This window comes from Lindgomyces ingoldianus, assembly GCF_010093535.1.
Source record: "Lindgomyces ingoldianus strain ATCC 200398 unplaced genomic scaffold BDR25scaffold_2, whole genome shotgun sequence".
Taxonomy (NCBI): Eukaryota; Fungi; Ascomycota; class Dothideomycetes; order Pleosporales; family Lindgomycetaceae; genus Lindgomyces; species Lindgomyces ingoldianus.
Window position 1 is genome coordinate 720,135 of NW_022985163.1, and position 16,077 is coordinate 736,211.

A 16,077-nucleotide genomic window follows, 5' to 3' on the forward strand; every position below is an offset into this window, starting at 1 on the left:
CTAACAAAGTGATAACTATACCTACCTTAGCTAGGTAAAAGGAGCCTGGAAAGGGAGCACGTTGAATGCGCAGCATGTTACCACATATCGTGGAACATGACTAGAGTAGTCTATCTGTTAAACCTCTTCTTCGAATAAAGGAGAGGGTTAGAGGAATGCACATTTCTGTCCCCAAATACCCTGTCATGATTCATACTAATTAGGTGAACAGATACAGTAGGCATTTCGCTTGAGAATATACAGACACAAAAGCCGAAATAGACATACTAGATTAACACAGTCTTATGTGAAAAAACTTCACAAAGCCCCCTTCTAACCACATCCCCTCCACTAACCTATCGGATGCCATCACTCTTTCCTCTATGTATACTAAGAAAGTAAGAATAACAACAAGAGGAAGCTAACAATAGCCCCATCCTGCCATGCACCATGTTTCGCTGACCTCACTATCATATTCACTGCCAAGACGAAACGTTCCATCGACCCGCTGACATAATCCCGAGCTAGCTAACCTCACGTCAACCTCAAGCTCCACTACCACATCCAAACCCCACACTAGCACAACAACAATGGCATCAGGATACGGATTGGCAGGCGGTACGTACACTCAAACTCCAATTTCTCAACACCCGGCGTTTAAGGGCCATGGGAAGCGTGGAGAATCTAGAATCGCACCACCTCAGAACAAACACGCAACCGACGGCACGTCCGCTCCAACGACTGTCGAGCATTCGAATAAAACTCTACGATCATATTTACCCTCGAATTAACTTGCGAATTTATGCTCTCTGCCAACACTCTCGTACTGGCCTTCCGTGCACTCAAACCACCCCACGGCCCTCCAGAGCGCCTCAACCTTCCACCTCCAGTCCGCGCGCCCCCCACCACGCCTTTCAGCACCCCCTCATTCCTCCTCCTCTTGCACATCTAGTACAAGCAACCAAGTATTAACAGCAACATCTCCCAGGCCCCTCCCGCTGCTTCCCCTTCTGGCAAGAAGTCCTCGCCTGCTACGTCACCAACACATCTGCCGAAGACGATTCCGGGAAAGCGAAATGCATGCCCATACTCGAAGACTACTATGAGTGTCTACATCATAAGAAAGAGGTATATTCGATTTTATCTAATCATTTCCCCCGCATTCCGCACCCCATCACGCCCTGCCTCACAGTTTCACTTCCCCTCCCTCAGCAGTCATAATTCCTTTATGGGTAGTGTAATAAGGGCCCGAGGCTATGGGTTCATGTGCAAAGATTGGTCCCACGGCCTCTTGAAATCCCCATACCCTACCCTTCTCCCTTCGCCCATTGATCTCTCCCCTCCCATTCTTACGCACATCTCCATCTTCATCCCCTAGTCTCCGCTGAGCCACCACAGGCCGCGCGCACTCTCGCCCTGCAAGCCGCTTACCGCAAGCAACAAGCGAACATAAAGCGCGACGACGCACCCTCAGCTGGAGAAATTAGACGCCTTGGGATACTGGACGCGCCGCTTGAGGAGAAGAATATCAAGGTTTCAAAGTGGTTGCCGCATAAGCAGATAAATTAAGCACTTGGATGGTGTAGGAAGAGTGGAGGAGGAAGGAGTGTAAATACTGAGAACACGGGCTGTTTTGCCAGACGGGCGTGCTACGGAAAGTTAAAGTGTGAGAGAGGGAGAGCGGGAGGCAGAGAAAGCAAGGCAATGAAACCACACTATATACAGCTTCAATAAAACCATGGCATGTCCCATCTTCACTAGGCGCTTATATATGTGAAAATTCATAGTCACAGACACTCAGCAGTATCGATCTTTATATCTTGCACATTCGGATTCGCACATATACACCATCTAATCAAGCAAAACAAGCAGCTACTCAAACAAAATCCACCCTTATCCATCACCCCCACCCAACCCCTCCTCTCCTTCTACCCTAAACGGATAGAGGAAACCCATATCATTCCTAGCATGCAATATGTACAAAAACATAGTGGGCTACCCACTTGTAACCGCTAGACCATCGTATTCAACAAAGCCGGTAGTCGATTTGTTGGTCGGTCGAGAGAAAAGTCGTAGGGAGGTGCATTACGATCCCCGAACTCTTTACTCCGATGAAGTTCTGGTGGGGAGAAAAGCAGGAACAGAATGTACAACAAAAACCTGAAACTGAAACCGAAGCTGAAGTTAATATGTCGTAGAAGCAAAGAAAGCCACACTACAGTACACATAACACGAGGTGATACCCAAGCAAGCATCAATCGCCACGCTAATACCAACCAACCAGCAACACGAAACTCCCACCTGAGAAAGGTTTGTCACAGATGTGTAGTGGTAGTTTCGGCATGTGTGGTATACCAAAGCATTTGAAGTATTGTTTTGTACAGGTAGGCGAGGTGTATGTGAGCGAGCGGTTGGGTTGGCGTTCTAGTTCGAGAATGGGTGTGGCCATGTTCGATGTAATTTCAGGAGGGGTCGATGCGGTCAAGATGAAAGGCTGTGTGTCGAGAGCATCGTCGCCGGTGATGAGGTCGATTTAACCAAATGGAAGAGGGGAATCGTAGGTTGGATGGACTACATTCCCAAACCAACGCTCGTTCTTCCCATCTCGCCCTGGTTCGGTCCCGGTCGCGCACCGTGAACCTGGCTTATATTTCGATGATATGATCCGATCTTCTGGAAACCCCTATTCAAGAAGTTAGTCGCAAATTCGGCAAGAAACATAAAATGGCACACGCCCAAGGCTCTTGGCGTCATCTTAAATAGCAACAACCAAATAAATGATTGGCTACTTAGACAACTTCCAGAGCCTCGGGGTATCCGCCACTGCCCTTAGGAATTTTTAGGTCGTACTTTGCCAGGTCGAATCCCTCCTCGTCTGCATCTTCTTCGAAAGAGCCGAGACTAGCGCCTCGGACCATACCACCGTTCACAGGGTTCGCCACAAAACCATTGACGTTCGAGTTTGAGCGGGAGCGCTGCAGACCAGGGTTACGGCTCACAGGACGGGAGACCGTGCGGCTAGGGCTATCAGGGCCGACATCCTCCTCTTCATCGCCTTTCTCGTTGTCGTTCTCGTCGCCGTCGTCGTCGCCGTCGTCGGCCTCGCCACTTGGGTCTTCACCTGGCATGATTGGTGGTGAACTTGGTTGCACTTGCTCATCCTCGATATCTTTCTCCTCGTCTTCATCCTTCTTCATCTTTGTCGGGCTAAGATCGAGGTTCGGGGCGCGGGCCGGTGTACTTGGCAGATCGATATACTTCCAAAAAGGCGCTGGACTAGAGAAGTTCATAAACTGACTTGGGACTTGGGCAGTACTGGGGGGTGCGAGCCGAGGTGCATGCCGCGTGACGAGCGGAGTTACCAACCCAGCATTGTTCTGCCTACTACCGTCCTGCGCACCATTGGCATTGTTCGCAGCAGCATCAGAATATAACGGCGGTGGTGAGTTTGCAGCGTCACCCTTCAAACCTGTAATCTTTGGCTTTGGAGGGTCGACGTTCGGCGACGATCCAGGATTGCCGAGCATGCGGGTTGAGTCCAGTGCTTCAGAGCTCTGCGGGAAGATAGAAGGGCCGCTAGGCTTCGCATCTTGGAAGAGTCGCTTAGCAGGGGTCGCAAGATTCGATTGTTCACCGTGAGTGGGGGATTGCTTGAACCCCCCGAAAGGATTGGAGCGGGGGCCTCGGTCGGGAGTATATGACTCGTTTGCCATTGGATAAGACGCCAAGGGTGGAGTCGCAGAACGGGGAGGAGACTTAACGCGGGTAGGGCCTGGCTCCTGCTTCCCGAACAAATTGGGCTGGCTAAGCACATCGAGGAGACGCTCGGTTGCCTGCGAAGGAGCTTCTCGAAAGGCTGGTGAGTTGGGCCCAGAAGAGTCAAGTCGAACAGCAGAGCCACCTTTGCGGGGTCGGTGTTGCCTCTTCAAAAAGTCCTCACGCTCGCTATCCGCAATCCTCCACTTCATCCCTTTGCCTGGCTCGTCTGTGCGACGCGCTACCTTTTCAAAAACCTTGCTTAGGGATAGATTGTGGCGGATAGAGTTCTATAGATGAATCAGGAACCCATCTATTTAATGGATCCGCTCGTACTCACCTGCCACCCTGCATTAGTGTGTCTAAAGTATGCATATTTATCCTTGATGAACTGGTAGATATTTGCCAGAGTAAGCATCTCCTCAGAACTACTCAGGATAGCTTCACCAATAAGCTGGGCATAACTATGTGGTGGCTTGACCTCCTTGTACGATTCTTGGCTATAGTCGATGTCTTCTGAAGACTCCATCATCAGCCCGCGGGGATACGTAGCCGGGGAGGTCTTACTGCCCCTGTGGGAGGAACGCACGGCTAGGGGAGTTCCTGGCTCGGGCCGACCTGGTGTGGATGTTAATTGATTGTTGTAGCCTTGCGACGACTGCTTATGACGAGGATGTGAGGATGGTGGAAAGGGGTCATAGTTCTCACGCTTAGGTGTTGGACCGCTAGGATGAGCATGTGGAAGGGACCGATTCGGCGGGTTGCCTTCGTCGTCAGAGGCTCCTGCATCTGGGTCATTCTTAACCTGGCGCCACAGCATGGGATGGAACTGATCATCCTGGTTGGCCAGAAGAAAGAGCATCTGAGTGCCCATGATGCCAATGCAGATACCAGAGTGAAGGGGGGCGCGGGATCCTTTACTCAGATTGTTGTCGTCCAGCTTCAGGCCGTTGCGGCTGTTCACGAAGATGAACCACTGTTGCAACACCGTGTCGAAGTGGATCTCAGCATGGATCCGCGAAATCTGCCGCTCGGGGCCAAGGTCGATGTCCACGCCCCATTCATTGACCTGATCCTCGGTGGGCAGTCCGCTCGCATCTTGAGAGTTAGCGGGGTTGGGGCGGAGCGCCGAGTCGGCTCGCCCGATCCTAAGATCAGTCTTCTGGACGAAGAAGCACCAGTCGCGGGCGGCGATCTTTGCGTATGCCGCGACGTTGTTGGTTTTGTTCCTCCGCGCCTGCAAGTCGTTGGCGTAGTCGACGGCCGCATTTGGTAGGTAGTTTGGCGTGCGCAATGAGGCGATGATTAGATTCTGTCTGTCTACTGGGTCGGACGGGCCTTCGGCATCTGCTCCGTTGGGCAGCGTCGTATTAGAGTCATTGCTCTGCAGGGACTCGGTGATGCGGGTACGGGGAATGTCCTCAGCGACGGCGGCGGTGCGATCGGCGCCATTCAGCTGTACTGGTGGTCAGTCCTGGTCTGCAGGTGGGGTGCTTGCGGGGTGGTGCTGCTTACCCGTCTCCGCTTCCTTGAAGGCGTGGCTATGGACTCGGGAGTATCAGCATCAGACTGCTGCGGCGGATCTGGCTCCCTGCGAGAGCGAAGTCTCCGGTTGGAGGAGGGTGGCATTTTGCATGGGCGTCAAGGGAGTGACTTAGGGTGGAGGAAGTGCCAGGGCGGCTTTATTTGTTTGTGTCCAGGTGTTTGTTTGGCGAGAGCGGAGCAGCTGGTGACGTTCCAAGGTTCAGCGCCGATTCTTTCACACCCTCAACGGTGCGCGGGGAGGGGCTCGGAGTGCCTACTACGAAAGCAGGCCGCGGCCGTCTAGCACCAACTGCCTCAGGCGGCTTTGCAGGCCGAGTGTATGGGCGAGCGCGGAGTGGAAGGAATCTACCGTGGGGAGCAGCAGGTGATATGGTGGCAGGTGTGGATGTCGAGATGGAGTGGCTGCTCTTGTTTACGCGAAATGCGCGAAGGTGGCGGGCCCAGCGTGACTGCCGTGGGTGGGTGCTGACTATGATCTCGAGGCGGTGGGTGAGTGCCAGCAGCACTGAATTAAGCCAGTGAAGATATATCAAATGCCAGTCCGGGCGAGGCGCAATTGAAGAATAAACTAATCCGCTTCAGGCGCCGTGGGCGTGACAGTGACCGCCAAGCACCAGGTTCTTCACATCAGCCCTCGCAATCCTGCGCAAAAATTCGACCTGCACACGCATATCCGTTCCAGTCCGCATCTTCGGCGTCTCTGGCAATCTGTTTACCACCTTTCATCCGTCTGGCATTTTCTAGCGGTGCTGCGTCCATTTGCGCTCGACTTTGGCTCGCAGATTGTTTACCATGATCGCGTAGAGACATTCGTCATCGACGCGACCGACCGAATGCACTGCAAGTCATCGGTTCGCAGCGTCGCCATCAGCTACACCGAGAAGGCAAATTTAAGCGGCTGCGCCAGTAGACCCACACATGGAGTTCACACATGGAGTTCACGCTCGACACTCAATTTCTGGAAGACGTCTGTTCTAACAAGATGTGGGTTTTCTAGCCCCCACCCAAAATATTTACAAGAATCATTCAATTGTCAAATCAATGATTGGCCCTTTATATCTGTGGCGTCCCAACCAACCATGATTAAACATTCATCATTATTTGTTATCCAGCGGACCAGTCCATCATTTCCCACTCAACGCCGGAATAATCAAACGATAAGTCATTACCGCTTCCTCTTATAAGCTGAGCTGCGCACTCAAAACTAGCTTCCTCGACGAGCTACCCACGTACGCCGTCTTGGAGTAGTTCGAGATGACCCAGTTCTGCGTCACTGTGTCCCAGTTGGAAATGTCCCTGCGCGTAACATCCGCTGAAAACGTCGCACTTTGGCCGGGCTGGATGCTCAGGCGCTCGAAGTTGCGCAGGACCACCTTTGGATCATCAGGGCCGCCGAGTGACACATACAGCTGGGTAACTTCTTCGCCGGGGACGGTGCCGTTGTTGGTGACAGTCGCGGTGACTTTGAAGAGCACGTCGTAAAGGGCTGGATTTCCTCCTGGCGCTCCGCCGGCAGCAATCTTGGGTTGCGGCGAGCCATCGCTGACCCCCTCAGGTAAATACGCCGAGTTCTCCAGTCCATACTCGGGGTCCATCGAAGCTTCTTGGAGATTGGTCGAGTTTAGATAGGGGTAGATGTATGCTTTGACATAGGTCAGATTGGCTGGCCATTGGTAGTCTGCCGGGTCGGTGCTAAAATTTCCTAGCACCGGTGCTGCCTTCGTGGTGCCAGTAGTTGGAGCGTATGTACCAGCAGGGATCTTGACAACTTTGATGTCGGAGTAGGAGAAAGTCGTGTAGCTCAAACCAAAGCCAAACTCGTAGATCGGGGAGATATTATTCTTGTCGAAGTATCGGTAGTCGATGAAAACACCTTCCACGAAGTTGTCCTGTATGGAAGCATGGCCTGCGGAAGGCTCGTAGAACAGGTCAGCGCCATAATCGGACGCCTGGCGGCCCATCGTGAACGGCAGTTTTCCTCCAGGGTTGACCCTTCCGTAAAGGACGTCGGCAATTGCGTTGCCGGATTGCTCTCCAGGAAGGCCAGCCCAAAGAATACCAGTTACATTCGGGTTGTTGTACCAAGAGTCCACGAGGACAGGCCCTACACTGTGGATAACTACAATGGTGTTGTTGCAGTGGGCCGTCACATTCTGGATGAGTTTGTCGCCATCTTTCCAAAGTGTGAGGTTATTCCTGTCGCCCGCGTTGCCATCAACAGTTATGTAACCTTCACCGCTGTCCGCATTCACAAAGACAATGGAGATAGTAGCCTGTTTTGCGAGCGCGACGATCGAATCGTAGGCCCAGTTTGCTGTGACGGACTGCACTACTCCTCCATGACCAATCACTTCATTCTTTATGGCATCGAGAGGAGTGACGAGATACGGAAAGTACGCAGTTCCAGAACCCCACCCTTGAGCGAGCGTCCCATTGTCACAGCCGTGATCAGGGCAACCGTTCGGTCCAAGGTCATTGTCGCCGGCGTCGTCGCCAAAGACTGCTGTGAACTTCTCCCGTCCCTTCAATGGGAGGCTACCGTTGGTGTTCTTAAGTAGGACAGTGGATCGTGCAGCTGCTGACCTGATTGCAAGGTAATGCTCGTCTCGGACATCAACATGCTGGTTGATCTGTCCATATCCAGTCATGGCATAAGCGTGTTCATAGCCGAAAGTATCCAGAGACCAGGAATTGAAGTTGACCGGAACCTGAGTCCGGTCCCTGCCAACAAGGTAGTATGCCGCCATAATTCGAGTAGCCATATCATCAATTCGCCACTCCGGAACTGAGCCATTCAGGATAGAAATAGTGAGGTTCGGGCCCCAGAAGGAAAGTCCAGTGTCGAAACCAGTATCTCCAGGCATGGTCATATCCAGGCCCGCAGCTGTGGATGATACACCGCTGTGTTGAGCTGACCAGTCGGACATGATGAAACCTTGGAATCCCAGTTCGCCCTTGAGGATGTAGTTGTTGAGATAGCTATTTTGGCAAGCTTGCGAGTTGTTGTTCTTGTTATATGAGCACATAATGGATCCAGTCCCAGCACGGACTGCATCTGCAAAAGGCCAGAGGTACAGCTCATGCAGGGTCTTGTCGTCCAGGTTGGAGGAAATTGCATCGACGAAGCCAAAGTCCCCAAAGCTGCCTGGTGATCTGAAATGCTCCTACAGAACCCAATTAGCATCGAGCTAGTATAGATGGGTGAGGGAGCTACTGACCTGTTCGTTATTAATATAATGCTTGGTGCAGGCAATGACACCCGCATCTTGGATTCCGCGGACGGTTTCTGCGACAGCAATACCCGAAAGGACAGGGTCGGGACTGAAACCTTCCCAGTTGCGCCCGCCCTTTGGGTTTCGGCCAAGAGGGCCAACGACGGGACCAAGTTGAACGTCCACGCCTTTTCCGCGATGCTCCATTCCCATTTGGTAGCCACGTTGATAGAAGACCCCACGGTCCCATGAGGCTGCGACCGTTCCACCGGCAGGAAACGCGGAGACATAGTCACCTTCCCAGAGTCAGTGCAGTCTTTGGAAATGAATTGTATGAAGCTTACCAAAGCGAACACCGAGGGGAGAGTCTTGCATGCACAGTGCTTGAAATCCCAGCCGTGGAATCGCGCCCACATTACCGACGCAGGCCTCACCTTCCCAGCCCACACCAGCTATGGGATATTAGATATCACACCTATGAACAATCTTCCTGGCAGCACTTACTTGTGAGATTGACTTTCTCGAGAAGGGTCAATTGTCGGACGAAGGATTGCGCCTTGGCATACGCATCAGCCCATCCCCCTGAGCCGTCCATCCATCTGCAAATGGTTAGCAATTGCTTCGATGCAGGTTTAAATTTCTACGTACGGCGAAGGATAGAATGGTGGACTCGTCGCATTGCTCAACTCGGCGGGATTGGTAGTATTATTGGTGGGGATAGAGGTGTTGGGATACTTGTTTACTCGTCAGCTCCAGTAATAAACAAAAGGAAAAGGACAGAGTTGAATTACGCGGACGAAGGGAAACAGAGCCGTGAAGAAACGCATATATTTTCGATTCATTCATGCAGCTTTTCGAGGATACTCGCATAACAATGGTGTTGTTGTGGGTGAGAGTGAGATTGTTGACTGACAGATTGAGCTCCAGCTAGCGGGAGGCTGATCGCCAAAAATGCTTGTGCAAGCCACAGCATGACGTCGGACTACTTGGCTGGCAACGGACGTATTCACCCAAAGATATTAACGATTAACACGACACGCGACAGGTTTGGAACGCGGTAGAGGTCGCTACAGCACCACGGAGGCAAGGGAACAAAGCAGCCTTTAAGAATTTTCCAGGGAGCTCCGACAAGGAAGGAGCTCCATGACTTTTTCCACACCCTTGGAGCTAATCTGAGGACGCGGCCGAGCATTGCCTTCTGCGGGGTCTCCATGGTCCACAAAGTGCCAGTGCCTGCTGATCACTCCTGTCGGCCTGCCAACTTGGTAGGTGCTGCTCCGTGGGTCACCCAAAGCCGCCTTCGAGAACATCACTTTTGTAGACTACACTCCACCGTGGCTGACAGCTTTAAGAACACAGCAGCTAGCATTGTTCAAATCTCCCCGATCACCGTCTCTACACCAGCTGTCTCGCAGAGTCCTTATATCAAAAAACGCGTCGAGGAACTCCACGCACCTGTCCATCCCTTGATGCCATCCTCAGCCCCCCCATCATCTCATTCCTCTTCCCTTGAGCACATTGTCGTTTCTAGACTAGGCCCATCGTGGACATACCTAAGCTTCTGGAAGAAGCGGCTCCCGCCAGCCCACCGCCAGCCCAACGCCCAAGATGTCGCAAACACGAACCAGGCACTTGTGATCGTGGCGCGCCGTCGCTGAAGCTAGTGCAACGATTCATCACCGTGATGGTGAGATGCGGGGTTGGGGTCGCACCCCGAGGTTGCCTCCACAACGCCTTCGCATGAGGAAAATCCTAACCTGCAGCTGTGCAGGTGGCATCGAATCATCGTTGCCGCAATCTCCCTTCGCCGCATGGGTTTGATTTGTGGAACCCGGGGAGACGTCTTCACGCTATGCCCGGTTGCTGGCTCCATCCCGATACCAATGCAGGCAAAATCTCGGCTCAATCTTGGGAACCTTCCTTCAATGCACTAAGAAACGCCGTTTCTTAAAGGCTTGCAGAGTAACCGTTGGCAGTAGGTACACCACAAGTTATAGTATTGATCCACTCCGAAACGGCAGAGCACCTCGGTACCATACCTACCTTTGAAGCTGTTCCTCGCTTGCGTCTTACGCCTCGGCGTGAAATTCATCAGCAAAGACGAGAAAACGCGTCTTTAGGCACTGTCTCTCTCTGGAAGGTGGTACAAAGGGCAGCTGCATGTCTCAGCGTCACCCGATTGCCCAGCCACAATTCTCGACCTCTTGATCACGATTGCTATTCACGATGCTCTCTTGGGTGAGACGAAAGTAAGGTCGTGTATCAATGTCCTCTTCCTTTTCCTTGGCTACATTCACAGTCCAGACATCTCGTGATACGCAATCTACACCCCTTCCTTCTTTAGCTCACCATAGATGAAACTCCATCAAGAAGGCGCGTTGTGACCCGCTTCACATAAAAAGTACATGCCACGACATCCGCCGCCACTAAACTCAATTCTATTACCTTGGCGAGGGCCAGCGAAGCCTCTCCAGTCTTAGCCCCCGCCGGTTCACTGCACATTGGCGCTTGAACACTATTAGATCCTATCCCCGTGAATGCCTTCATCGCGTCTCTAGTAGCACAGCACATTTTACACTTAACTTAGAGACCTCGGGATATAGATATATGCGAGGACGTGAGTGTAGTTTTGCTCCGTGCCCTCTCGTATAGATGTTCAAGTATGGCTATTTCTTTTAGCTTAGCGTAGATATCTCGGCCCGGATTATGCGGTACATCACATAGTCAGCCAAGGAGGCCCCTAAGATTCTAAATTTTCTGTTCTCTTCCATGGTCTTTATGTAATGACGTGGCAATTACGTCGGACGAATTTCGATTAGAAATGAACGTGTCTGTAGGCTGAGAAACAAAGGCATCGCGGCCTTCCGAGGAAACTCGTACCTGAGCTGCCCCTTCTTTGCCCAATACCAGTGACAGACTTTTCGGCTTCCCCACCTCCATAGATGCTCTCCACGAGTTGGCAGCGGCCGAATACTTCCTCCATGGAGGCCACTGGTTTTCTTTGAGAGTTATCAGCCTCATCTCCTCTCCTTGCTGTAGTAAAATAAATGGCTTTTGGCCTGCCTTGTTTGGGACTATCTTATTAGTAATATCGCTTCCAATCTTGTATCTGGCTTTATTTGAATGGTATCCAGGCTTCTAGACATCTGTATTTCTATTTCAGAATCCAATATACTGTTATTCCTTCCTAACTCAACGTCTTACCCCTCAGCCTCATGTGCAGCCCAGCCCCACTTATCAAGTCTTGCTGTTCTAGGTCCAATAATATACTGTTGTATAGGGGTGGATATATAGCTCTCGAACAAAATCGTGGGTTTACCGGTGTGGGCGCTATGGATAAGCTTAATGTCAATGATCTTGATTAGGTCCAGTCCATGAGGTCCGCGGTATATAACAAGTAGTTTATGCGACGAACACCAATGAGCATATAGATAGCAAAAATATATGTTGCGCATATTTTGCGATGAAAAGAAATCTTCATTTGAATTTTCCTCTGCATTCACCATCGCTGTCCCTCACTCTCTCTCGCCAAACCAAAGCACACCAATCCAGACCAAGAATCAAAACGCAAAATTCTGTGCCACTGCACACATAACCACCCAAATCCACAAACCTTCCCCCCAAACAACGGATTCCCCACCCCAACACCCCAACTCTTCCGGAATATTAATTAATACATCCGGCCTAAAAATGGATTTCCCGCCCTCACCCCCACTCCAGCATCCACCCATGCTCGACGACCTCGCCGCCAACGTGCAGTGGCTTGCAACGAGCCTACCACCAGATAATTGGGACCTCCACCCGCGACCGATAAGCCTTCAACGGCTGGATACCGGTTTGTTGAATTTCGGATTTGATGGTTGGGAGAGTGGGAGTGAGGTACGTGTGTCCATATAAATGCTGAGGATTCTCCGAGGTTGAGGAAGGACAGGACAAGACGGGATATACAAGATGTTGACGAATATTCCAGGACGGGCTCGATAATCTGAATGCTACACATCGGCCTCGTGAACGACGGCCGGGATTCTGGCACCGCTTGCGACTCCAATCCCAATCTTGCAACCCATCTCTACCTTTAGCATGTCTAGCTCAAAAAAGTGCAAGTGCACTCCTAAAGACCGTCTACAACCGCACGAAAACGGGCATCCGCCGCCTGTGGCCATTCTGCGGGCGAGAAGCAGATAGAAGGAACAGAAGCTCGGTAGGGGAGCCACTGCTCTGAGTTGAGAATGAAAGAAAGGATTTCTGAAAGGCTGGCCATGCCATTTCAGAGAACGAGTGGATTGAAGACAAGAGGATACGGCTGGGTTGGATTGATTAGTACTTCTTTTTAGAGGCAGATGAGGAATCGGTAGCAATGTCGAGAGCTTCCGAAATATCTGCGCCGAAAACGATGGTCATATAAGCGGGGAAAACAATCCATAGGCCACTAATGTTTCGTTAGCTTGAGTGATTTAAGAGATGCATTAGTTGGAGGGGATAAGTGGTGACTAAGCGTGCTGCAAAAGGCTTGAGACACTAGTGGGGAACTTACTTCATAATACCGTAGAAGAGAATCAGAGTGGGCCAGTCATTGTGCTTTGTATTCTCAAAGCCGGAGAAGTACTCATTCAGATCTGACAAGATCAGCTTCATGCACGGTTCTCACCAGCAGAGTTCCCTTTGGAAGGTCAGAGCGGTGACTTACAGTAAAGCACAGTCTTACTCAACGTCATCAGCGCTGCTGAAAACCCAATAAGCAACGCCCTATTCCCCGTCTTCCCCTCCACTCTCATGCCCCCCGCAAGCCATCCCCTCACACCCTGTCCAACCTGCAGCCCCCTCCCCCCAGCCGCTGGCACTCCGTGATTGAAAATAATCATAATATACAGTCCATACAGTACCGCTTCAATCGCATTGATCGCGCCCTGTGCACCTCCAAACCCATCATTACCCTCCCACCCAGGCCACCCATATACATAATCAATGCTCGCGTAAATTTCATACGGTTTCCAGATAGGCCATTGCAATATCCCTCCAGCCATCGTATGGGGACGAAGCAGGATGTACAAGGAGTCCCAGATGACGAGGGGTAGACTAACGCAGATCCAGAGAATGGTGATGTTGGATGCGGTGTGCGACCATCCTTCTGAAAACGCAGGAGCCACAGCACTGGAGTTCGACACGGCACGCTTTGTCAGAGACGTGTTTGCGGAATTGGGAGAGCTGGGCGCGGGTGAGGTGGTCGCATTGCGCGAGGTTTTGCGCGGGGAGGCTTTGGTGGGGGAGGATTCGGGTGGGGGGAATTCCCTGGGGTGTTGGCGCGTGGAGACCATTGTCGAGAGGGGGTGTGTAAGGTGAGAGGAGGCGAAAGAGGTTGTCAATGAGGGTTTGAAGAAGAGAGAGGGTTTGGTGTTGTTGTTGTGAGGTCGCGCACTGCAAAGCAAGTGGGAAGGTGGCGGGGAGCTCGGGTCTTGATTCTCCCGTCATGCTAGCCTGTCTGGGAAGGATGTAATCATGCAGCTGACCAATGGTGTCCGCGGTTATTACTTCTAACTACCCTAGTGGCCTTGAACATCTGCTCTTCTCTGAAAAACCCCCTGAAGTCCTATGGGCTATTGTACAGTCTCCGGCTGAACACTCATCTCATTACTTAGCTTACACCACTTCTCTGAAATAATCGAGATATCTTGTAAGCCCAAGGGCTCTGCGATGGGCTGCCCAATCAACCATAGGCTTAGCGTCCTACGACACTATATATATATATTTTAGTACCTCGGACCCTCCATCCGCTGTACATCACTTCTCTCATAAATCATGCCCCCTGAAAGGCTACACATCTACATTACGACACACCAGCAACACATTGTCGTCTTCGGTTTCCCTTCATGCTCGTGACCAACACTCTGATCTTTCGGGCTACCCGCCTCATACTGCACGCCCTCATTTTCTTCACCAAAGCTTGCTCCCTGAAATGGTGTAAAGCGCTCGGCGTACTGCTCTCGCGTCACCGGTGTTGGTGTATATGACCTAGCCCGGTTGTGCTTGAGTAGCACACGGGATGGAGGCTTGAGGGTGAATTCAGGTTGCTCGACTGGGTTGCTGCGTAGCGGATGCGGATGGCCATATATCGTCTGACGACCTGAGCTCGCGACTAGTTGTCGACGGCTATCCATTGAAGTATAATAGCCTTCGCGTAGTTTCAGTTTGAGTAAAGAGAAGGGAGTTTGCAAGAGCGCCAACGAAGCTCTTACTTACAGAGCTCAACTTCCGCTGCTCGAGTTTATCGGCAACAGAACCATGAGCTCGAAGGTGTCGCCGTCTATTCTCGTGTACATTCATCGGGTTATGGAAGGTAGTGAGATTCGGAGCGGACTTGGAAGTGGTGTTGACGAAAGAATGGGCGTTATTCGACAGCTCGCCAAGTGCTGGTCGAGATTTTGGCGTAGAGTGTAGAGCCTTCCCGGCGTCCACGGCCTCTGATATTGAGTCTGGGGGCGATGGCGTGATTACTCTGATGGACCATTCGCTGCCCGTAGGGAGCAAACGACATGAGGTCATTGCGGCGACGGGATGTGGATACTAGCAGACAGGTACTAAGGCGTAGTGTTAGTGGAAGGGCGCGCTGGTGGAGGCCATGAAGGAAACGGTTTGTTTGTTTACGTCGCGTTATCGTGTTGCGGGGCGAAAGCGAGTGGTGCCGGTGATATTCGAAAGAGTGTGATTAATGTTGCGAGATCAGGGCAGAAAGCGGTGTAAGTTGGGAACCGGATGGGCGTTGCGGTGGTTGTGAGCCCTTCACTACCTTCTCCTAATGTGCTGAGGGTTCATAGAGCCTTGCTGATCCGCCAGGACTTTCAAAATGGATACTGATATGTATATGCGTGGCCGGTGTTCTCTAAAAAGGGGACGCAGAGAACACACCTCATTATAGTTTGACAGTGTGGAGACCTTTAGGGAAGGCTGGAGAAGTGAATGCTATCGTTGCAGTATGGCTTCTCTTTCACTCAGTGCGTATTAAACTGATCGTGATTCCAGACACTCGGGCAAAGCGAAGCCACCTGCTACCCAAATACTAGTTTGGTCCTAATAAACTGTACTTCAGACGCACCGTATGCTGTTAGTGACGTGCAGTAACCGTGACGGTGAGTTCACATCACTGCCCTACTCATCTTGTGCTAGAACAAGTAGTCTGCCCCAATATTCCCACAAAGAATCACCCGGTCTGCTATCGAACCATTTTAGTGCAACCTAATGCATCGTAATACATACCGCCCCCTCATACTACCAGAACGACTCCATTTGTGAACAATGATAGTCGGTATACTCCTAGCATTTACCTTCTTCACTCTTGATTGGAATAGATGTTTGAAAAGTCTCTAGAAACACTATAGGACTTGTCCCAGCTTCGGTACCACAAAAGCATATTCAAAGAAATAGGAGCGTTGGGATCCAAACGGTATTCATTAAACAGCAAGTCTCCTACTATTCACCACAGTCATTCTTCTAGTCATATCCAAGTCATAGAATCTGACTCCCTCCAGCTCCACTTCCCCTATTCCGGTATTTCACACCTGCTAGCAAATACAAGTCGCCGTTCACGATC

General features: G+C 51.4%; 5 protein-coding genes across 5 annotated transcripts; 2 read left to right on the forward strand and 3 right to left on the reverse strand.

The window, feature by feature from the left end:
* The first annotated feature begins 549 nt into the window (after positions 1-549).
* Positions 550-1,729, forward strand: BDR25DRAFT_300070 (NADH:ubiquinone oxidoreductase 11.5kD subunit). The gene is made up of 3 exons (XM_033689292.1): positions 550-597; positions 968-1,107; positions 1,378-1,729. The coding sequence occupies exons 1-3, from the start codon at positions 570-572 to the stop codon at positions 1,546-1,548; spliced, it is 339 nt and encodes a 112-aa protein (XP_033553806.1). The 5' UTR covers positions 550-569; the 3' UTR covers positions 1,549-1,729.
* A 1,039-nt stretch (positions 1,730-2,768) lies between these two features.
* Positions 2,769-5,364, reverse strand: BDR25DRAFT_208174 (uncharacterized protein; the record flags this gene model as incomplete). Its single annotated transcript, XM_033684554.1, has 3 exons — positions 2,769-4,025; positions 4,076-5,191; positions 5,251-5,364. 3 exons carry the CDS (start codon positions 5,362-5,364, stop codon positions 2,769-2,771), a joined length of 2,487 nt encoding a protein of 828 aa, XP_033553807.1.
* A 921-nt stretch (positions 5,365-6,285) lies between these two features.
* BDR25DRAFT_300073 (beta-glucosidase) lies at positions 6,286-9,558 on the reverse strand. Its single transcript, XM_033689293.1, has 6 exons — positions 9,406-9,558; positions 9,141-9,226; positions 8,997-9,091; positions 8,837-8,944; positions 8,499-8,788; positions 6,286-8,444 (listed from the first exon to the last, which is right to left on the reverse strand). The coding sequence occupies exons 1-6, from the start codon at positions 9,463-9,465 to the stop codon at positions 6,459-6,461; spliced, it is 2,625 nt and encodes an 874-aa protein (XP_033553808.1). The 5' UTR covers positions 9,466-9,558; the 3' UTR covers positions 6,286-6,458.
* A 3,041-nt stretch (positions 9,559-12,599) lies between these two features.
* Positions 12,600-13,908, reverse strand: BDR25DRAFT_42610 (uncharacterized protein). Its single transcript, XM_033698553.1, has 3 exons — positions 13,180-13,908; positions 13,027-13,108; positions 12,600-12,921 (listed from the first exon to the last, which is right to left on the reverse strand). Exons 1-3 carry the CDS (start codon positions 13,805-13,807, stop codon positions 12,810-12,812), a joined length of 822 nt encoding a protein of 273 aa, XP_033553809.1. The 5' UTR covers positions 13,808-13,908; the 3' UTR covers positions 12,600-12,809.
* Positions 13,909-15,108: 1,200 nt separating this feature from the next.
* Positions 15,109-15,608, forward strand: BDR25DRAFT_348872 (uncharacterized protein; the record flags this gene model as incomplete). The annotated part of the gene is made up of 5 exons (XM_033694483.1): positions 15,109-15,191; positions 15,219-15,260; positions 15,324-15,362; positions 15,406-15,481; positions 15,510-15,608. 5 exons carry the CDS (start codon positions 15,109-15,111, stop codon positions 15,606-15,608), a joined length of 339 nt encoding a protein of 112 aa, XP_033553810.1.
* Between the last annotated feature and the right edge of the window lie 469 nt (positions 15,609-16,077).